At 37.9% G+C, this 24014-nt stretch overlaps 1 protein-coding gene across 3 annotated transcripts in view; it reads right to left on the minus strand.

The window, feature by feature from the left end:
* The window catches only part of TINAG (tubulointerstitial nephritis antigen), a 37347-nt gene extending 13342 nt beyond the window's left edge, over window positions 1-24005 (minus strand). For 2 of the 3 annotated variants that reach the window (XM_071741706.1, XM_071741707.1), the window contains exons 1-8: window positions 23509-24005; window positions 19179-19242; window positions 18081-18170; window positions 16442-16556; window positions 9506-9629; window positions 7514-7664; window positions 2876-3056; window positions 2402-2447 (exon numbers count right to left, since the gene is read on the minus strand). In XM_071741706.1, the coding sequence (XP_071597807.1) occupies window positions 2402-2447; window positions 2876-3056; window positions 7514-7664; window positions 9506-9629; window positions 16442-16556; window positions 18081-18170; window positions 19179-19242; window positions 23509-23878 (1141 nt within the window). In that variant the 5' untranslated portion in view covers window positions 23879-24005. Of the gene's footprint in view, window positions 1-1083; window positions 1116-2401; window positions 2448-2875; window positions 3057-7513; window positions 7665-9505; window positions 9630-16441; window positions 16557-18080; window positions 18171-19178; window positions 19243-23508 lie in introns of those variants that run through there. The other variant, XM_071741708.1, reaches the window with a different exon arrangement.
* Between the last annotated feature and the right edge of the window lie 9 nt (window positions 24006-24014).

Here is a 24014-nt window from a genome sequence, read left to right on the forward strand (position 1 = left end):
GATTAATCACTAGTGAATCAGGAGATGATGTGATTTTCATAAAGTTGATTATAGATCATGAATGAGCTACCTCAGTCATAATGAGATGCCTGATCTATGCATATAAATGCAGCAGGTTATAAGATTAATTTCTCTATTGATTCCTCTGCATAAAATTCTTAATAAGAATTTTTATCTCTGAGAAATATCAAGGTACAAAAAACTAAGTGGTCTTGCTACAAAAGGAACTGAAGTATAAGAGTTTACATAAATGTAGCCTATCCTAATATTTTCCCCAGGTCATTTTCTTATGACAGCAAATTAAATGCTTTTTTTTACCAAGATCATGATAACTGAAATTATAAGTTTGGTAGGGGAAAATCTGTGATGTATTGTCAGCAATGTGTTAGCTTTTCTTCTATTGAGACTGACTAATTTGACAGAAAGGATAATTTTCCTGCATCAGCACTCTAATTCACAGTATTTCCTGAAGTACATTAAGAAAAAATGTTAATAGGTAATATTAAATTGTCCATTTGAATGTTTCCAAAATGTTAATTAAATTTCATTGTGTTTATTTGAAAATGGAATTTAAAAATCTAATGTTTCATCATCAGCCTCTGAAAGTCCTAATTGTTCAGTTCTTGAATCATATAAAACATAAACATACATCAGAGAGAAATTGTCATTCAAATTTGAAACCTGTATAGCAAAACATTTCAATTACGTTCTACACTTACTGTTTCACAACTGTTAAAAAATATATGGTTTTCTTAACTTTGAATGTGCCCAAAAGCCCAAGTACATTCATCACAAAAAGGGTGACTTTTTACATCATGATCTTCAAAGGATCTTGAATGGTTTCCAGCTATTAAACTTAGTACATTAGATAAGACTGGCCAGAAGCACTTTGTAAGTTCTTGAGGAATGACAGCTAAATGAATAATGGAAAAATCTCTTTCAGTAGCTGAAGATAATTTGCAGGATATTTTGGAGGAAAAAAAAAAAAAAAAAGTATGATCTGGTTTTAAAATTAGAATTATACCCTGATGGCATTTGTAGCATGGGAGGACAGAAGAGAGAATTGGTGACAAATTTTTAACTTATAACTGACTCATTTTAAAATTTCATTATAGCAAAAAGAAAAAAAGGGAAATTATTTCACTCAGTGATATACAGCCTTGGTTAAATACCCTTCCTTAGATCTTGATTTTTCCACATAGAGCATCACCTTAACCTGACACAGACATTTCTGTGAAAAAGCATTGACATTTCAAAAAAACATATTAATTATTCAGTGGTTAAAATCTAACAAAAGGCTGATATATATTATTTTCAGTATAAGGTGTAGTACTGACAGATTAATCTAGCAGACCTGGACTACAAATGAAGTATTAGAGAGAGGTCTGAAATTGTATATTGAGGATCATACTGTTTCATTTTCTTAAAACAAACAGAAACTGCTGCATTTATTTCTAGATCAAATGCAGCAAAGTATATTTTGTTTGAATAAAAAAATTTGGACACAACAAAAAGCTCATAATACTGATCTTGTTAAGCCTGAGTGCAGTTTAATTACAACTGCCCACATAAAGAGCTTGAAGAAGTAATTTCAGCTCCATGATACACTGAAATAAACTAAATCTAACAATCGAGACCATTTCAATAATAAATTGGAGGTTATGAAAAATTGTTATATAACTGAGGTTAATAGAAATGCAGAAGTAATACAAAGTAATACAAAGCCTGAAGTAAAATGCTTTGGCTTTGTATCACCCATCCATCCAAGATGGGTGGACATCCACCTCTATGATTTTAGTTCCTCACCCCACATCCCAAATCCCAGCACCTCTCTAGTTACACTGGCCTGGGAGATGAGCAGGAAGATGAATTTTCATGTGCTGCCAGCACCTTCCTTGGCTGCAAACAAGCACTATTTGGGATAAACAACTCTTTTGCAGTCCTGCACTCCCTGCTTTAAGAAGTGAGGGATCTTTGTCTGCAAGGTTCAGCAGAAAAATTCAGAAGTGACAAGGTGAAATTCTGGGAGTATTTCAGCACAGAATGATCCCAGCCCTAGAGAACAGAACTTAGCTAACATCTAACTTCTGCACAGCCCCGAGTTGCTATTTCATCAGTGAAAAATCTATGATGAGAAAAAGGCACATTTACACTCCACAGATTTTGTGCAAATTTTCAACAAATCCAGCTCAAGGTCATTGTACTCATGATGGGCTCTGAAGCTGTAAAGCTGCCTTCAGGGACACTACTTCCCACTGAATGTCCCTCATTGAACTACAGTCTATGTGTCTGTTTTGATCACTGTGGAAAGCAATATGTGTTTTCTAATATTTTGATACAAGGACATCACACACTTCAATCATTTCAATAATAACATTATCATCTTCCAAACTTACCCTACCTTGCACTGGTCCTTTGTCCATGATTTCTTTCATTATATCAGTTTCCTGAGTGGAGGAGAGAGAGCATGGGAAGATAAAATATTCTATTAGCTAAAACTAAAACTGATTTGTTGATGTGTACATATACGATATAAATATACCATGATACATATATTTCTACTAGAGAATATGTGGTTTACCAAATGAACAAAACCTCCAGAAGCATGTTTAAGAAGCACTAATGCACAGTTAAGACTGCATAGTTTTATATTTCTAATTTCTATAGGATCACAAAGAAGCAGCTTTAAAGAGATGATGTAAAACTGGGAAACTACAAAGAATGTGAACTTTTCTGAAAACACAAGGGCAGTATAAAGGAAAATTCACAGCTCTAGACTTCAAGTAACATTAACATATTTCCATATGTGAGATCTCCTTTTCAAGGTCCAGAGGAGGAAAATGCATGAGGCAATGGGTGAAAAGCATGAACTTACTTTTGAGGAGACCCTGTAGTGAGAGGCACACCGGTATAACCGATTGGATTTTTCAAAAGGATTGGGACAAGGGCCATTTGTATAGTTTTTTCCATATTCACTTGACACATAACAACGGTTTTCACCTGATAGTCCCAGGTGATTGTTCCAAAATGATGGATAACAAGCATAGGATACAACTCTGCTCAGGTGCAAAAATAAAGAAAGAAAGAAAAAAGTTCATAAGAAGCTTGCTTGAATATTCAGTTTTATTTCAAGCTTATAACTATTTCCCAACTGTTGTATTTCAAGTAAATTCTACAGACTCCCTCATTCTTCAAAAGTATAAAAGTTTGTTGAGATAAAGAGTCCTAAACTTGTTTTTAAAGGTTTCAGTACAATAGCTGGTGTCCTGTTGGCCGTAAATATCGTATTTTTCCCAAGAGAGGTATAACACTTTGGGATAAATACTAATAGCTTAATTGATACTAGCAATGAACCTCCTGAAAAGGGAACTGAACCTCTACTACTAAAAATACATGGGAGATAAGTAGAAGTGAGAATCTATTCTCAGCAGATGAAAAGCTCAGAGTTTTCAGTGTGTTAGTGAACAATCCAGCCACAGAGCAGGATTAGGGGAAGCATTTGGATGAGGGCTGGTGACTGAGTTCCTCCCTCTTGATTCATGGGGGTAAATAAAAAGAACAAATTATCTGGGCTGATGCTGGCAGGAGCAACTTTACCTGGATCGATACATGACATAGAACAAGTGAGACTGGGTAGGTATCAGAGAGATGGAGTTTATTGCAATTTTACAATTTTCCTATTTTTCAGTAGAGTTCAGACCGTTCCAGTTTATGCCTGGAAGTGAATGTGGCCCAAGGACAAACAGAGACAAACTTTGTGACTTATAACATGTGGCACCCAGTGGGCACAAAAGGCTGGGGACTATCTCAGGAGGCTCTGGCTATAGGGCTCCTTCTGTCAGTTCCTGGCTAATGACAGCAATCAGCCTCTGAAGGAAACAAAAAAGGCAGATTGCCCTGTGATACCATAGGGATAGATGTCTGATCCCTACAGCTCCTGAAAACAGCCTGGCTATTTCATCAAAAAGCATCTCTCTCAAAAGCTTTATAATTGCTGACAGAGTTTTCACTCACACATACAGCAGTTAATTTTTTCTTACAGCTTATTGCAAATTTGCATTAAAGCTTTCAATTTCAAGGTTTTAGAGTTTTTCTACAGGAAATATGACTCATTTTTAACACTTTTAAATGAAAATCTATATTCTACTAAGATTTTAATTTAAAAATATTAAATCCAGTAATCACTGGGCAGTTTCTATTCTGGCTGAGATATAAACCCCACAAAAATAGATTTATGAAGAGAATCATGGGGGAAATGTGCTATAGCAAATATATTGAAATATATTTATTGCTTATATATTTATATTTATCGCAACAAAGACAAATATTTTAATAACAACAAAGAGTATCTCCAACATGCTTTTAATTCCAGTCTTCAAAGACTCAAAGTCTTTTAACACTGCTGTTGTCAGAGTAGTCACTGTGGAGAAGCTGTGATAGCTCACCTGAGACTTAAACCCCTGGTTATTTTGAGTTTGGAAATCTCCAAAGTACTAAATCAAGTGAACTTTAAAGCAGAGGCTAAAGACCCTTATTGCATCCAAGAATGGAAAGGGGCAATGAAAAATAGGTTGTTTCAAGGAAAGGTCAAGGGGTTTTAATTCTTTTCCTTGGCAATAGTTCAAATGAACTGCTGCTTAATACAACGTTTTTTTCAACAGTTTTTCCTGGATTGTTCAGCCATTTTGACTCTTTACTAGCCAAACATATTTTTTACTTCAATAAATTGAAGAAAACAAAATACCTGTTTAAAATGTACTTACTAACAATCTGAAATGCTCAAAGGCACACCAGTTTTTCCACTTACTATTTTATCCTTTTAATAAGATATTGGAACCTCCTAGTTTTCTACATTAAACTGCTAGATGTTTCCAAAACATTATACACACTTTGGTGATAATTCCATGGAGGCCTATTAGAGGGCTTCTCTTAAAGAGTATAATTAAACACTTCACTGAAGTAGAATATTTTAAAATAGGCAGTCTTGTAAAAAGGATATGTATTTAAGTAGCTCACCAACTATACTTCATTTTTTCTCTAACCATAGTTTCTGCAGTCATTATTAATATAATGTAACAGCTCTTCGCTGAAATGTGAGTGTGTACATGATGAGGGATAATGGTTTTAAGCTGGAAGAGGGTAGAGATTTAGGTTAGATATTAGGAGGAAATTCTTTATTGTGAGGGTGGTAAGGCACTGGAACACGTTTCCCAGGGAGGTTGTGAATGCCTCATCCTTGGAAATATTCACAGCCAGGCTGGATGGGGCTTGGAGAAATATGCTCTAGTGGGAGGTGTCCCTGCTCACATCGTGGGGGAGGGGTGGAACCAGATGATCTTTAAGGTCCCTTCCAACCCAAACCATTCTATGATTCTAGGAAGCATGAGAATAACAGTAAGCATTGAAAACATTACCAGAAGACCTGCCACAAGAGTAACAAAAGAAAAACATAAATAAATGTTTACATGCACACATTCATACACATATACAAAATATACTGGGAGCAAGTAGCATCCAGGGAGAAGCAGCAAAAGCCTGCAGTGTGTTGATACAGCTTTGGCAGAATTAATCTGAAATAATGTTTATGTGTTCAATCTAAGGAAATTTTTTGTGGCTTTATTGTATTTATATGTTTTAATTGTGAGATGAGAATATAATCTAAAGCATTAGACTGTCATTAGCAAGTTGGTTAAAACTAATAACGGTAACATAATAACCCGCAGCTCCTGAAACCCAAGGTACAAATTAGATCAAGACCTGATTAGAAGCAGTATTTGCATTTAAGTGTGTAGCCTTTTTACCACCTGAAAATGATTATTTTCTTTCTCATTATTAAATACTACAAGCTTTTCATTTCCCATAGCAGATAAAATAGATGTTTCCAAAGCACACTGATTCCTCCCAAAGTATGACTTGCAATGGAAATGCCTAAAATTAATAATACCTAGAATACAGATTGATTCTTTAATTAACAGAGGAAGACAAAGAGAGAGTTGAACAGTGATTCAGCTCCAATTATAGCATATTTCACTCCTAATTGGGTGCTCAGGGATTCTAAAAATCATGTCTCAGCACTGGGTACCGTCACTGAGCTTTATGGAAGTCTTCTATTGACTTCACTGGGGATAGTTTAGACCAGCACTTGATTTTCCTGAAAATCTATGAAATAAACTGAAATAAGCACTTCAGAAATCAGAAAGCCAGAAGCTTTAAAATAGTCTTAAACACCTGCAGTGAAAATTTAAAAACCCACACAGAAAATCAATGTGCTCCTTCCCTATTGCTGGATATGGAGATAATGAAAGATATTGCAATATACTGGCTTATAAAATAAAAGTCACTTGAAAGTGTGACAAAGAAAGCACTATTTAACAAGGCTCATTCAAAAGACATTTCATTTTTCTTTGCCATAAGTATCAATTCTTTTAATTGCAAAGGTAAAGGGTTATGGATTACAGCCTTGTGAATCAGGAAGGAAAATACATCATGCACCACGAAAAGTGTGTCAAGCAGATCTAAGGAGTTCCCAGGACTGTGTTGGTGATCTGAGATGCCCTGTTTGCACACTTCCAGGCTAACATCAGTCAGAAAGCCTGCTCCACACACCACTCCCACGATGGTAGGTTGTGGGTAATGAGTGAGAAATCATCTCACTGCTGCCTTTACACCAGCACCAGCTCCGGTGTGGGGACAGCTGGGAGGGTGACAAAATGCCTCATGCAGCTTCAGCCTGCCTTTCCTTATAGATATAAGCTGACTCATATACTTAAGCTGCCTCTGCAGAACAGGCTGTTTCACTGACCACACTGCTTTGGGTAAAAAAGAAAATAAAATGCAGCTTTCTGGTATGAGAACAATATTATTATTTTAGGCTCATGGTGATTATGTTCCTACTACAGGGATAACAGACAGAGGGAATAGAAGACTGGGAGATTGTTCCATTGCTGTGTTCTTTAGGGCTCTTTAGCCTTTTCTTTAGGACACTCTGTCACAAGCTTTATTAGACTTTGCTTTACAAACTAACCAGTGTTTGATACTTTGGAATATTCAAAATGTTGTCTCACGCAACTGGGTGCTTACTCAAGGTTATTTAACATGGACAACCTGTGTCCTAAGAACCACAGAAGTTCTGAACACACTTATGGTATTGTCTTTGACATTTAAAAAATCCTTTCTTGTTCCTCTTGCCATTAGAGAGGTTACCAGTTTCCCCAGTTAATTACAATGTCTAGAGGTAATGTGTGGCTTAAATGGAAACTGAGAACCCTCATTCAAAAGTCTTCACTTTTTTTTTTTTTAATGCTTCATCATGCTTTTGCTTCATGAAGGTGATTTAAAGAAGGTGTACATGAGAGAGAGTGAGTCTTCATGAAGTAATGCAGTTAATTTGACCTAGGACAGAGCTAAAAGCCTCTTTTTGAAGGTCAGAAACCATAATCGAAACACAAGGAAATTGCAACTTAAACAACTGGTTCAAGTTAAAATAATATAAACAGATAGATAAAATATTTACCCATGTGTTTTCAGATATCTCCAAGCACCATCAATACTTCCACCATTGCATCCATGTTGATTACTTGTATCACAAGAGATCAAATTCTGAGCAGAAAGGTTGTCTGTGATCTGACCCTGGGAATGAATTGTTATTCTATCTGCTGCTACACCTGTTTTGAAATAAGTTTTCTGTTATCACAAGCAAATAATTATGACTTCACACACCTCTTAGAAGGACTGAAATACAACCTCACTATTTTCTGTCTTTCAGAAAATCTTCACAAATCAATGCTGATAATCTGTACAGACTTTCAAGAGAGAGAATTGTGAAACTACAGGATACCATGAACAACTTTACTGTAATATTATAAATCCATAGATTTACTGGTTATCATAAGATCTCACATGTCTAAACATCAGATGAGGCATTTACATTATTTAGACCATACCATGTTTGTAAATGTATATTCATTTCTGGCTGACTTCAGCAGAAGCAAATACTTCCCCCACCTCTCTGCAACCAATCCCCAAATATCTTTTCTTTTCTTTCTACCTTTCCTTCTTATATTACAGAAAAAATAAAACCACAAATTAACAGTCCTATGAAGAAGAAAATCCAAGACTGAAAGTATGTATTGTTTTTACTGGAAAGACTATATGTAAATGCTCATATTAATGTATATATTTGGGATTTACTGTACCTCCTCACCATATCATACATGATTCTTCTTCTGAGATAGACACCTTAGGTGTCTGAACTCAATCAAATAGTTATAATTCTAAGTACTAATATACTTATGCACTGCTTTAAAGTCAGAACAAGTGAACAAGTATGTGAAATTAAGACACTTCTTTCTTTAACGAGTGACCCTGAAGCAATTATTTAGCTCTAATCACAGTCATTACTTGTGATTTCTCACATCATATTTTTATTATTGTTAGCCTTTCACTTCTGAATGGGAAAAAAATTTTTAAATCCCTTGAAATCTCAAACCCCATCAAAATCAGCATGAACTTGAGTGAACTTTGGACAAGACTGCCAAAAAGTGAATCTGCTTAAGACAGCTGGTAATTATTGTTGTGTCCTTTCCTGAGATGTCACATGGTAATGAACTTGCTTTCATGAGTTTATTGTTACTGAAGAATTTTTGAATACTTAAAAGAATGATAAGAAAAAAGATAGAGCAGTGCTTATACATTCATTGAGCATTAATTAATCTTATAAAGAAGGATTGAAAATCCATATTAAAAATGTTAGATGAACCTAAACAACATGGGGATGTATCTCATAATATTTCACATTTAAATAATTATGTGAATTAAGGTAAAAATTTTTACTTATGAAAGGCTGAATATCTGTAAAGTCTTTCCCATAGTGAGATCTGTTAATCTGTGCAGCAATCTGTCAGGAGAGCTGTTAGAAGCACCCCTGGTTTTCTCTTTTAAACACTGAACATTATATATTGATAACAAAGTGTGTTCAGTCTGGTTTTGGCAGGGACCTGGGACTAACTGAACAAAATGCTCCTGTCCTTCACTTACTGCTGTCATTTAAAGAAGCAGCTGCAGAACCCGGCATCTGTGAGGCTGGATCAAGCCATAAAGATTTTATGACTTTATCTCTATATACCCCAAAATATACTGAGATTTATTGCAGCATAAGAGAGCTGAACATAGCTGATCATTGTAGCTTCTTTGGAGAAAGTGATGCAACCACTTGTATCCATTTTCCACAAAACCAGAGACCATAGCACATGATATTGAACACCCTCATAATCTCCCCGTGTTATACAAAATATGAAAAGCAAACAGCACTCTACAGCTTTGATAGTTTTTTTTTTAAGATTTTGGAACAACTTAGAGGGAAAACTGCAGTGATTTTTAATGTTCCTGGTTGCTGATTAAAAGTGAACAGCAAGCTGAAATTACTTCCTTACTACATTACTATAAATTTTCATCACATGAATAACATCGATGATATTTTTAAAAGGAGAAAACAAGTCAATATTACTTGCGGTTGAAAAAGCCCAGGATGCTCCACAGTTTCGTTGATCCAGAGGATCATGGATCCAGTCAGGCCATGCATAAGAGGCTACAAAAAATGCAGGAAATTTTCCTTCTGGAAGTGAGTGTCCCTATAAGAAAATGTAGGAGATCTGTATATGCTTCTATTTCCATGTTATAGGTTTTTTTTAAGAATTCTAAATTTTTAAATTGAGGAAACCTAAAACATTGTCACTTGTGGTTTCTAGAGCACCCCTGTGGTGGTTACCCTATGGCTGAGTGCTGTGGACCCAACTGAGAGCAAGGTTGTTCTGGCACTCCACTAGCAGAGCTAGAAAACTGTGCTCTGCAACTGCCAACCTGAATAACATGTCCAGTTTCTCTCTGAATTTTATCTCAAACAACAGTTCCCGAAGAAACATGTCAATTGTGAACCAGCTGGCATTTTTGGAAAGAAAAGCCTTCACCTAACTAACTTCAGCAGTGAAGTTAGGTATCTGCTATTCTGTTCTCCTTGACATGTGGCTGCAGGTAGGAAATTTTAGTTACCATGGGAGAGGGATCAGTACAGTGTGTCATTGATTTGTCTGTCACAGAGAGGATTTTCAATTTCCAGCACTTATCCTTAGTCCTGAACAAAAATGGGTGATTTTCCTTCCTCTTTGCAACCTGATGTTGAGTTGATGAGAATTTATGGTCTGCTCACCAAAGTCATTTGGACAGCCACTTTTGGCATCTTCATCTCTTAACCTTAATTGATGTCCTCCAAGTTTTGCACTAATATCTGCATATGCAAGAACCATCTGGTACAATTGCTAATAATCTGCTCTGTGTTCAACATATCAAAACCATTTACAACACAATAGATAAAATGTGTTAATCTGTTTCTAAGCAAAACATTTCCTGGTGCTTTTTAGAAAGCGGGTTCATGCACTTCAGTGCAATGGCTTCTGTCCTGCTCAAATCCCTTTATTTTACTTCGGTTTACTTTGTCTTCCAATTCTGGGTGTCCTTGCTGCACCATTTTTCTGAATTGGTTAAGTGACTGATAGGACAATGGATCTTTTCCTAAGATGTTTTAGTATTTGAGGCCAGTTATTTCCAACTATTTCAGGTCTCTAACCAAACTTTGGCTATATTCAGTTCACTTGCATATATTGGGAAACAGAGGTGACTCCATTCAGCTTGTACACCTGGATTTCCCACAGAAAACCCATAGTGGAGAAGTGTCTAAGGAAAAAAGCAGCTTATACCTCACATCTATGTCTGACATTAGACTGGGATATCATCCTGACAGACAGATTGATACAGTCTGTGCATACACCTACACCCAGTAACTCTTAAGTACTCATAGGTTCACTACACTAGATACAGGCTATGAGGCCTAAGTACCATTGAAGTGTTAAGTCCCTTAAGTGTTTTTGAAAGTTTTACTTCCACCCACAACAAGCCAGTCATCTTTTAAATCTTGCTAAAATATTTGTCTTAATATTTTGATTAATCACTTTCAAAAATCTGCTTTTTCAAAAGCATGTTAGATACACGGGACTTGGCAACCTCTAATGACACACAGAAAACCTCTAATTTAAAGAATATCTTGCTAAATTATCATTATGCTCGTTATTAATGAGCAAACACGAGCACAAAATTTACTTTGAAGATGAATCACACAGGTGAAATCCCAGACAAAGAGAGTTTCATTTACATCGGACTTGTCACCATCAGTCAGTACACAAGCAAAATTTAGGAAAGGTTGTTTACCACACTTATGTGAGCAATGACTACTTACAATGCTACAAATGAGGCAGCTGCAAAAAAGCAAAACTCTAAATAGATATTTGGCCTGAGAAAAATGTGTTACTTACATACTCCTTAATCACTGCCAATGTCTTTAATAACCCCATATTGTAAATTCCAGAGTAAACCCCTCATTAACCCGCAGCCTTGTCATTTAGAAATGTAAGATTCACTGTAGCCAGAAACTTCCACCTTTTGTCTGAGAAAGTGCTACCCTGACAGTAAGAAGCACTGCTGTTCTCTGGCAAATAATAAGTCTAGACATTTGTTTCTCAACGTACGCTTCATGGACCAGCGTCAGACAGCACAATGCAATCAGCTAAAGGACTAGCAAACTATTTTTAAGACTTCATATATATTCTTAGCAGTGAGGCTAGCAGTCTGGCCAAGGCAGGATGGTAAGTGGATATAAAAGAAGACTCATACTTAGCTGTGACTTCAGAAAAGTCCGATGGTCCATCAGAGAAAAATGGCTGAAAGTTACTAAATCTGAAAATGTGGGAATAGTTTTTCTGATGGAAAGTAATGGGTTTTTTCATGTAGGAAAAAGGCTCTGGATATCACTTGCTTTGTGAAGAAGAAATGGTCATGCATGCTCTTCAGTTTGCACAAGGGAGATCTACAACTGCTGAGCTTTTCTACTATGAAAAGTTGTATAGCAGAGGAAGAGCTGGTGTATTTCCCACATCTCCACATTGTCTTCACAAATTCTTTTATACTTAGTCCAAAATGGTGTGGTACTACGAAACTGTGCATTCCACTTTCTTGTAAGATGGGACATAAGGACTTCCCAGCTGCTGGCAGATGCAGACCCCACCACTGCAATGTCCCTCATGCCAGAACACGTACTGCCAGAATACTACTGAATGAGCATCACAGTGTGTTTTCAAAGGCATGGAGGTAATTTTTCACCTATGTAGAACCTCAAGAATGATTATCCTGTTTCCTGCAGTGAGTAAAGACTTTCAAAATGCCTACTCAGAGAACACATGGGACACTATTTGGAACATCACCTTTGTCTGGAGTGACAGTAGCTTTTGTGCTGTATTTAGCTATCCGTTCATGTTCAGATCCAGCCACACTCTGCAGCAGATGGCCCTTAATTCTGTTTTAGTTCTTGTACCCTGACATAGTCTTTTAGGTATTCTAATGTGCCATCGTGTTGAAGTACCCTTCCAGACATAAGCACCACCTTATTGAATAGATTTAGCCTTATATTAATAGCAGAGCTTTCAAAAGCTTTTATTAAAAAAAAAAAAAAAAAAAAAAAAAAAGGGCTATTAAAAGCGAATTCAATGAGTTTGTGTTCTACCTACAATGAAATGTAGCTCTGTCACACCACTTAATTTGAAGTAACGTTATGAAGCTGTATTTGAATATGTCAATCAAAGATAGAACTAAAAATCCTCTACTCCACAAGCAAACTTTTCAAGACGATTGAAAACTCAGCCTTAGATTGAAAAATCTGCCTTAGATTTAAGTGGTTACCACAGAAAGGCTTTATATTCTTGATTTTTTTCCATGCAATAAAGAAGACCTTTCTACACAAAAATACTTTTCTCAAGCATCCCCAAATGACAGTAGAAAACAGTAACAACAGCAGGCCCTTAGGTACCAGAAACTGTCCTTTACTTCCTAATTGCAGACCGAAGAAATAGTTTTTATTTAAAGTTCAAAAAGTTGTATTTAATGAATGGGTAGCTATGGTTTTCCTTCTACATTAGTAAAGCTACCAGGTTTTAATCAGGTCTGCACAAGATAGAGCCAGAAGGTCCAGAACACTAATTGTAGCACTTTTATCAACTAAATATACGACTTTGGGTAAATGATTGCAGCTTTTGCACTTGGAAAATGGAGAAGGCGGTAATAATCACAGAGAGTGCATGAATATTCAATTAGTGCCAGTTTATCCATGGTAAGTAGCTAATACCTTGGCCTGCAGGTGAATTAGTACACAATAAAGTAACTTTAAGGTCAAGTCATTAAAGTTTGGAAAATGTCTCTGAAAAATATTGAAAAGTCATTGTTTCTGAATTTTGTCTTTCATATCTTATGACTCTCTTCTGAGCTGTCACCTAGTAACAGGTGAAGTTCAATGAAAACGCTGTCATGAAAACTGACTTGTTTTTTATCACTTAGAACATTGTAAATGTGCTAGTTTGCTTCAAAAAAGATCAGTGACAGAAAATTGTACATGGAAGGTAAAGGAGGAACAAGTTTCTCTGAAAATCTGGTAAGACACTTACCTAAAAAAGTGCCTGAAGTTAACTCTATTACTATCTATGGTTTGCTAATTGGAAAAATCTGCCTCTGTAACCCTGGTGAGAGCAATCCGTGTTATATACTTTCTCAGTCATGCAGTATGGTAGATGTGTAGCTGTGAGTGAAGAAAAACAATTTTTTTCATGTTCTTTGCAAAGTATTAAAAGGTGTCAGATAGGTAATCAAGGCAGAACAAGGACACCTTGGAGACAATGTTCTCCTACAAAGCTATAGAAGGGGCAGAATCAAAGATATGGAGCTTTATATGAAGCTGCAGAGAAAAAGTTTTGCATCAAGGCTGGTCAAGACAGAAACCATGGGGTAGAAGCAAGAAAGTTCTAATAATTCTGAAGAGAAACCATAGGCAGGAGAGAGGCTCATGAGCAACTCCTAGCAATTTTCTGTGAGATCAAAGAATCTGCCAGAAGTTGACAAAGTCATACAGAGATCATTATTTTATATTCTTAGCTTTTGTAAGTAGAGACAAAGATGTCTTAGAACCCTGTGCCTACAAGAACCTGTAGGACTTCCTGAGGACTAAATTCACGAATGTTCAAAGCTGCATTTCTAGAGAAGAATGCATTGAGTTTCCTCAGATGTCCCACAGAGCAAAGGTAGTTTCACAGGTAGTGAAGGTAGTAGCTCACAGTTTTTGTAAAAAGATAACAGATAGAGAAAATATGCCTGGAAAATGTATCAGTGGAACAAAGGCTTTAAGTAGTGTAGCAATCAAAGAAGCTACGGGAAGCATAACACAATTATTCATTGGGCTGGACATAATGCAGGGCCACTGAGTGATCAGCTACCCCAAACTGAATGGAAAAAAGGAAATAGCATAACAAATTTCTTTAGCCTTCCCTTTCTTCTTTTTCTATGTGGAGTTTGTCTTACCTAGATAGATATCTAGAAATGTAGATGCCAACCTAGGAACTCGGTACGTGATACTCAGTTTTTGCTTCTGCCATAGAAGCATCAGTGTTTATTCCTCAATGAAATAGCCAAAAAGCAACAACAACTCAGCCCCAAATCTCTTGAGACAGTGCAGTTCACCACAAATTTGTGGCAGATACTTACTAAATATAGCTCTAACCACTCATGTCATTGTCTCATTTTGATTTACCATCTTCAACTGAAACGGATCCTTCTTTGGCTGTGAAAAATAGTCCAGCGAACCGTATGAAGCAAGATTCCAAAGCTTAATTTTTGCCATTTTCTGACAACACTCCATAGTGTAATTTTGAGCAATCTGTTCAATCTGAGCCAAAACCCCCTGCCTCACCACACTGGTGCAGGGAACTGACTCTGGAAAAAGATCCAGCGTGCACCAAGCAAGAATCATAGAATCATAAAATCAGCCAGGTTGGAAAGTACCTCAGATCATCAAGTCCAACCCTTGATCCACTACCACTGTGGTTACCAGACCATGGCACTGAGTGCCACATCAGTCTCTTTAAAAATTTCCAGGGACAGAGAAACTGGAAAGAGAAACTGGGCTCCCATTCCAATGCCTCCCTGGGCAGCCCATTCCAATGCCTGATCACCCTCTCTGTAAAGAATTTTTTCCTAATATCTAACCTAAACCTCCCCTGGCAGAGCTTAAGCCCATGTCCTCTTGTCTGACTGATGGCTGCCTGGGAGAAGAGACCAACCCCCCCCCCCCACCCTGGCTACCCCCTCCTTTCAGGGAGTTGTAGAGAGTGATGAGGTCTCCCCTGAGCCTCCTCTTCTCCAGGCTGAACACCTCCAGCTCCCTCAGCCCTTCCTCACAGGACTTGTGCTGGATCCCTTCACAGCCTCCTTGCTCTTCTCTGGACCTGCTCCAGCACCTCAATCTCCTTCCTGAACTGAGCGGCCCAGAACTGGACACAGGACTCAAGCTATGGCCTCAGCAGGGCTGAGCACAGGGGCAGAATCCCTTCCCTGGACCTGCTGGCCACGCTGTTCCTGAGCCAGCCCAGGATGCCATTAGCCTTCTTGGCCACCTGGGCACACTGTTGGCTCATGTTCAGCTTCCTGTCAATCCAAACTCCCAGGTCCCTTTCTGCCTGGCTGCTCTCAGCCACTTTGTGCCCAGCCTGGAGCTCCCCATGGGGTTGTTGTGGCCAAAGTGCAGGATCCAGCACTTGGCCTTGTTGAACTTCATCCCATTGGAATCAAGGTGATGATTGTTAAAATGGTTGCAGACACTCATGAACCTCCCTCTCACTTCCAAATTCCCTGTCAAGTGGCAGCTCTGCACTAGCATTCCAACAAGGCTTTCCATGATGTGGAAACCCTTCTGCCATTAACACGTACATAAAGCATGAGTGATTGACTTCAAGTAGATAAACAAATGGCATTACTTGCCTGAACTATACAGAAGCCAAAGATAAAAACTTGTTATATTTAACTAAAAAATAAATTTTCTTGCCACCAGGCCAAAACCCCATCCTCCAGCTGCATTTTAAAATTGTTTATCCTAGGGGTTTTCAGTGCTTCTTCCAAAGATTGCTGTATAGTCTCATCTGATAGCCCAGATTTCTTTTTTGGAAAATGCCTGTATTTATTTTTTTATAGTTACAGCTATTTCTGCAACAATTAGCAGATGGAGAGGATATTATGGAACCATCCAAAAAAAGCAGTGGTTTCAAACACCAGTGATCAACAATGATAAGTTAATACTGGTGGATAGTTACCCAATTGTTAGCATTTGCTATTGCTCCTCCTTGGTTGATTTCCATCCAGATCACACACTCTATGACTTAGAAAACTATTCTGGGAGCTTCATGTTCAACATGGAAGCATTTAGTGTTAAATCACTGGATCATAATCTTACAATTTTATGCATAAATTTTTCCATGTGATAAAGTTATTAAAAAGTTTAACAATTGTACATGACACTTACTGGAGCTTCCCTCATACTCAGCAAGGAATGAGATGGAGGGAAGGTTCCCAGGCGGTTTTTGAAACCTTCTTCCAGTGTCATTCCCCAGAACTGGCTGTAGTTGTCAGCTTTCCATCTTCCTCACAGAGAGAAAACAAACGAAACCCAGGTTAGAGACACCGTTCACCTTAATACTCTGCTCCTTTTTAAGAGCACCACTAAAAGCATCCAGAAATAAATCTTCCAGATTACATTTCAAAACCTGGTATTTGATATTCATGAGAAAATATTTAGTACAGGCTCCTCCACTTCATGAGTGTAGGATGGAGCAACACAGCAGTGTATAAAAAGTGATGATTCAAGGTCAGCATAGTGCCAGCCTGCAGGAGATGAACTTGCAGTGCTTCAGAGAAGGACTGGCAAACAAGATGCTTGGCTGTAACAGTTACTGTGGTCTTGAAGCTATGCTTGCATTACACCTCAGACCAGATGCCCACAGAGAACTAACAGCTTCATTTAGTGACTTATGTTGCCTTGCAGCTTGAAAGAAAGAGCTCCCCACGACTCTTTAATTACTCCCTCCCTACTCTCAGGTAAGCTAGACTCAGGTTGCAGCATTAACTCTGCAAATTCTATGCACAACAGAAAAATTTAATTTGTAGCCATATACATTTGGAACACACTGAAAATTACTACCGGAAAAGAAGTGAGCTACGTGGGAGAGCTTTTTCTTTACCTATTTCTTTCTTGTGTATGGGGAACACAAGGTGGGATTCATGCTGCCCACACGAGAAGCCTCATGGAGCTTTCTCTTCCTGCAGGCACCGAAGAGTGAACCTGCAGAAGCTGAGTCATATCTCAGGTGGGCTTAACCACCCTGTGGCAAACCTTTCCACTTACCACTGAGAAGAGAGAAACGAAGGGCTCCAGGTACCTAACAACTGTCTATTTAGGACAGGCAGTTAAGTTGGTTTGAATGTCTCCCGTGAAGTAAAAAATATTTCAGTATTGAGTCACAGCTTGAAATATGGGCAGGTTTCAGTGGTGAATTTAGGATCTCACTAGGGCTGTCTCACTAGGACTTGCATCTCTGTCTGTAAATGGCCAGTAGACCCCCAGGGCACAACTCCAGCCCTGGACTGTCCCTAATCCCTCTTTACTCTGCAGGGGAAATGAGAAAGGATAACAAGAAAAACACTGAGCCCCACGAAGTTTTCATATTTTGGTCCTCTATTGGCCCATCCTCAACTCTTCAACACTACCTAGAATCCTGCTCCGTGGAACAATGCTTTTGAGGGAGGAGAAAAAATAATTATAAATAGCTATACCAATTAATAAATAACATGAAGAAGAAGAGAAGATCTAAATATTTTTGTGTGTGTGTGTGTGAGCAATAAAGTTGTACTAAATTTGTAGAATGTTTTACGTAGATGTTTACAATGTTAGTGCATAGCAGCATGAGACTTTCAATCTCTCTGCAATTAGAACTCTTATCTGCCAGAGATTTAGGAAAGTTTCACAATTGTGCATTTACTGTCAAATTGCTGGGATGTAATGGGGAAAGAAAGTGGTGGAGATGACTGTGTAATCGATAATTTGCACATTCATACAATGATCAATAGAATGGTTTACACAAACCTTAACATAAAAGTGCTCTCACCCATAATCTCCAGAATTGACGTGCTGGATTAAGTCTTGGCGAACAAGGCATACTTCTTTTGAGCACCTCCAAAGACTTTGGAAGCATTTGCTGAAAGGACAAGAATACTACTGAGCAGGAAAAAAAATTTCAAAAGAAAAATACTCACTTGAACAGCAGAAGGAAAATCCAGGAAAAGTGTAAAAAACACATATCTCGTAGTATTTATAAAAACACGGTTATTTCTTCACTACTTCACTAGGATACTAAATGAATCCTAATTGGAACAACATGGAAGGTTTAAACTTGTGGAAAAGATTATATTTGAAAAATTTTGCTTTTATCTTTGTGAGACCAGATCATGGGGAAAAGGCACTATCCTGTAAATGAGAAGTTTTAAGTAAATATCTGAGAATCCTGAAATGAGGCATATGGCCATAAACATGTTTCAAGGACCCTGAGCCAAAGTCAGGGCAGTGGGGGCCCCAGGACTGTTTGGATGTTGCTGTAGCCCCCTGGGGTACCCCAAGGCAGGAGGTGCAGGACCAGTTTGGGGAGAGGCAAAGCAGAGAGATGGCTCATGCAGCCACATTCAGGGCAGGCAGACTGCTCATGACTGTGCTCTCTGCTCCTGCCCAGAGGCAGAGAAAGGATGCCCAAATAGCTCATCCCTTTCCTACATGAATACATATATATTTATTCCTCCCTTATGAAATATATAAGGTCTCATCACTCATGCCGAAGAAAGAGTGGAAGACATTCTAAAATAATTCCCTGAACTTTAATGGTATTTGGTTTTTATGATTTCATGCCAATGCCCAGGTTTAGGCTGAAAACATCCTGGCTCAGGTCAGAGCCAGCAGACTGACTGAGCAACAGCAGAATTATGCCAGTGAGGAGAAGATTTTAATACTTTCATTTTCATATCTTGATTAGAAATGCCACTGACTTCTTGCCATTCTTTTATGTTGGGTGTAGTCTACAGAACCTCAGTGCAGCACTACTCCTCCAGCTATTTGGATTTGATTACATGGTTAATGTGAATTTAAAGCTCACTTTAATTCCTATTTTGCAACATAAGCTAAATAAAATGCAATTTGTTGTTCTTCAAAACATTACCAGGAATTGCAGTTGTCTTTAATTATTGTTCCTTCTCCGTAATATCGGCCATCTTTATAACAACCTGCCAACATAATATATAGATATGTGAAAGAAAAATAATCTTGAAGTGAATTAATTCAAAACTCTTGCTACTATTGAATTAGTTGTTTGTGTGTGGTCTGAATTAATTATTTAGCTGAAAGTCAGAAAAAGCTATTTCCAGGTTCTTCCAAGTACTGAAGGCAGCTTGATGAATTTTAATTTTTTACCAGGTACATTATCACTCACAGTAAACAAATCAGCAACAGGTTCAGAATATCTGAAAAATTATCTTGCATGTAAGTAAAAATAATATTTCAAGTAAATTATTATCCAGTAATAAATTTTAAAAAGGTACTTTCCTAATAAAAATAATTTTCTAATTGGCAATTAAAATAGAAATATGTTTTGCCAGTAATACAATTGTAAAAATAGATGAATATTTGAAAACTATTGTAATATAATTTTTTTTGCTCACCAGTTTAATTCCCTTTTGAAAAACAGTCAGGTTCATAATGTTTCACTGCAAATATAAATTTTACATACTCTCAAAACCCATTTTAAACCTGAACTGAGTGATTATTTCTCAAAAAAAAATGTCTCTGAATTTTTTTTTCCTTGATAACAAACACTTCATTGAGAAAAGAGATTGTGTAAGTTTTAAGATCTTCCACATATACTGTTTCTTAATTGTGCTTGATATTGTCTAGGCTTCAGTAAAAGAAGGATCCAGAATGCCTGTGCAGAGCTTTGGATCAAGCCTATAACAGACATTGTACATTTATCACATGGGTTTTTGTTTTCCAGACTATTGCCATGCTTCCTCCATTGGTGACCCTACAAGTAGAGATGATGTTCCTTCCCCCACCAAAAGGGTTTGGAGCCAGGAACCCCCAATTTCTTCTTTATCTTCAGTTTTTAAGAAGTTCAAACCATATTTCATGTTAATATAGTGCTGATTTTGCTGAGCATTGTATCACGCTCTTCTGCCACCACAAATGAGGGGAAGGCCACTCTCTTCTCATGCCAAGGGCTGGAGTTTGTCTGCCCAGACATACACATGTCCCTTGGGTGCCTTGACCTCCTTCATGGGCAGGAGAGAAGTCTGCACTTCTAAGCCACAGCTAACTTCATGCAGAAGTGCAAAAGTAGCCTCGAGCTGATGAATTGAATGAAATGAAGCTGCTGATCTCTCTCTCCCTGTTGGTCATAGAGTGCACTCTGCTAGCTGGCACACATGGATATCAGGTATATCCCACCCAAGTGTCTGCTGAGATATGAGAAAGTTTTCTGAGAATATCCCAAGAAAATTACTTAAATGTCACAGTTCATCTACTATAAAGTTAGAATCAGATAACAGCTGGAAGGAGTCATCAAGCAAAATATTTGATATACTGTGAAGGGGGGGAAGCACTTATGCAGGGCCTGAGAGACAGATTTAGGTTAGATATTTAGATTGAAGTTGAATATTAGGCAAAAATTCTTTACAGAAAGGGTGATCAGGCATTGGAATGGGCTGCCCAGGGAGGTGGTGGATTCTCTGTCCCTGGAGGTTTTTAAGAAGAGACTGGATGTGGCACTCAGTGCCATGGTCTGGTAACCATGGTGGTAGTGGATCAAGGCTTGGACTTGATGATCTCAGAGGTCCTTTCCAACCTGGGTGATTCTGTGACTCTGTGATAGGACAGAGTCTCATGGGAGCTCTGCTGGCAGATCTCAATGCCGGTGCTTGAGAAAATATGCACACGAGGAGCAGTACAGAAGCAGCTTTCTAATAATGTAATCTTAGGGAACTAAAGATTAAAACCATACAATTTTTTTTAGTGTAGCCAAATTAAGATTTAAAGGGCCAGGAGTGCTGCCTGAGGTACTGGTGGCAGAGAGCATTGATATCTTACACTTTTTGCATGAGAACACATTGAGATTGCCTGACCTGATGAATGCATCAGGTTGGAACACTAATAAATTTAGTGGGAAAAGAATTAATTTGAAGATGTAGCCTGGCAATTTTATGAATGGGGTTACATGATGTGAAAATCATGACTGAAAGGAAGATGATTTAATAAATGAGGACTTACCTCCCTGTCCAGCATCCTTACACCTTTACTGCTCTTATTTCAGTTGCCCCCAGTACTGATATAAGGACTCCTGTGAAATGCCTCTGTGTTTATTCACTCGCAGGCCAGATCCTGACTGCACAGTGTACAAGTAATTAGCAGACTCTCAGGATGTCACTTCTATTCCACTACTAGAGTGAGATCCAGTGCATTGACTCTGAGGAGGCTTTTTGTACTATCAAAGTCATTTAAATTTAAAGATAAAAGAAATAATAAATCTATTGCCATCGTGCACCAAGTCAGTGAACAGAGAAGGATCCAGAAATAAAGCCCAGAAATAAAACCCTAAGCATTTTCATTGCTGCTCATTCCAGCCTATGTAAAACACTGCAGAGCATTGGTTTGTTTAAAGACATATAACTCAGTAAGCTCTGAGGGCAAAACCACAGGGAACCAAATGATCAAAATCTTTGGGGTGAAAAATGCTTCAATATATGTGTTGTTCTAGAGCTTGGATGATTCTTAGCCAAAGGCAGAAATGTATTCTCCGGTACAAAAAGTCAGCTTCTGTCATTTCTACAAACGCTTCATAGTCTTTAGGCATTCGGTCCTTTTTGGTTTTCCACTATTTCCTTCAAATTAGATTCTCTCTCCCATCTTCCTCAGGCATTCCAGTTCTAGAAAGTTCCTTTAGAGTTATTTTATTATTTCCTGCTTTGTTTTGGCTGCCTTATGGTTCTTCTTTTACCCTTTAAATTACTTATGTAAGAAATATCCAATAAACAGATTTTGTTTTTAACATGCAGTTTCTGTCAGGGATGCACTTTAAGGATCAGAAAACAAGGTAATGAAATGAGGTATTTAAAAAGATACAATTTCACGTGTCCATGATTGTCACAATCATGAACAAATAAAGGTGCTTGAACAGAGTACATACAATTTCTACCTCTGGGAGGTATGTACAGACAAGGAGTTACAAAACAGTGAATGCACATGCAAAAAACTCACGTTAAGACAGTAAAAATATTACCCCTCACCTATTCCCTTATCTAAGCCTTCTGTTACCCTTTTACCTTTAAAGGCAGACCTATGGCAGGCCCCACACAGCAAACAACTGCAAGTTCTGTAGTGATTCATTTCCAGGAAAGAGTTTGCCAAAGCAGCCCAGCAGGCTGCCAGCTCTGGAGCTGAAACGTTGCTAAATATTTGTGTAGAGCAGCCTTATTTGTCGGAAATAGTGCGCACCAAATTAATATGAAACAAATTTATTTATTTACAGAAATCATAGAACACTCTTTTCTATTATTAGAAATGCTTTGGAAAATGAAATTTGTTTTACAACATGTCTGTCACTCCCACTTATCAGATTTTGGCTGTGGGCCTGGTCTAAGAGCCCAGACTCCTGACGAGCTTGTGATCTGAGTGCTGGAATGCAAGCAGCTGGGTTATTGCAAAGAAGCAGTTAATTTTAAAAAGTTTGTTGAATTTGAGATTTTTAAAGTTTGGTACAGTGTCTGCATTTTTTGACAGACTTGGTCTACCATTCATAAGAAGCTAAATAGCCTTAAAATTCACAATTCTAACTTTTTTCTCATCAGCAGAGATTTGGCCAATGCAGGAACAAAAGGAGGGGCAGCTGCTTGTAATAATTTTTTGCAATCTAAAAGAAATAAACTGTTTAGAGTAGTTCCAGAGAAACTTCCTTCCACTACAAGCTAACTAGTTAGAAACTAAAATCCTTGCTCTGACCACATCCCCTCACCTACTCCTGCAACTGAGATGTCACAGGAAAAAGTATCCCACAGGAAAGTTTTGCAGGATAAAAATATTGCAGAATACCTCAGAGCAGTACCATTGAGGATAACTCTCTGGGGTTTTTTATGATTTATTTGTAGCAAAGGAACCAAAACTTTAGACCTTGCTGTTCGTTCATCTCATATTAAACTAAAAAGCTCTATTGAAATTGTCAATATTACATTATTTTTTACCTAATCTCTGAGAAGTTTCAGGTAAAATAGAGATTCTGACCAACAGATACGTTACCTACCAATGCTAAAACTATGTCACTAGAGACAAAGAAATAAGAATAATAATTCTTACTCCAGTTTCATACTCACTGTCTTTTGTCCATTGAGTCTTTAATCCCATTTTTAGAGTATAGGGGATAGGATATATATTATCAGTAATTTTACTTTCAAGTATATTTGTCTTGTGATGCACCAATGCCAACTGAGTATTTTCTCTATACCTACCCAAAGCTGGAGGTGGCCAAGGCTCATCTGACCTGGTGGGCTCAACGTGGTGGAGACAGACATCCCAGTAGTCAGCACAACAATCTACAGGGCCAGGAAAATCTGAGGCACAGAACTGGTCACAGTAACATATGGCAGATCTGGAGACAATGTTGAAGCTGCAGTCATCATTCCTTCCTGTGCAGCAGCCTCGTATTCTGCAGGACCTTCCCTGATAAATACTCCTTTTTAGCCTGTTCCACTTTGCAGAACCACCATCTTCAACAGAGTAAAGTCCTCGAGAGAAATTTCTTCTAGAGTCAAGCTGCTGTGCCATCCAAACTTCACTTGCAATGCAATATAAGAGCAGTATCTGACTTCCGAGCCACATTTTTCTGTCTCTAGTAACCTTTTTTGAGGCTCCCTGGGCTTCACTTCCTCAATATATGTTCATTTGCTGTAGATGTAATACTTTCAGTTAGCATTCAGAAAGAAATCTGAACAGAAAGCTGCAGACTGAATTTCTA

This window comes from Heliangelus exortis, chromosome 3 (genome assembly GCF_036169615.1).
Source record: "Heliangelus exortis chromosome 3, bHelExo1.hap1, whole genome shotgun sequence".
NCBI lineage: Eukaryota > Metazoa > Chordata > Aves > Apodiformes > Trochilidae > Heliangelus > Heliangelus exortis.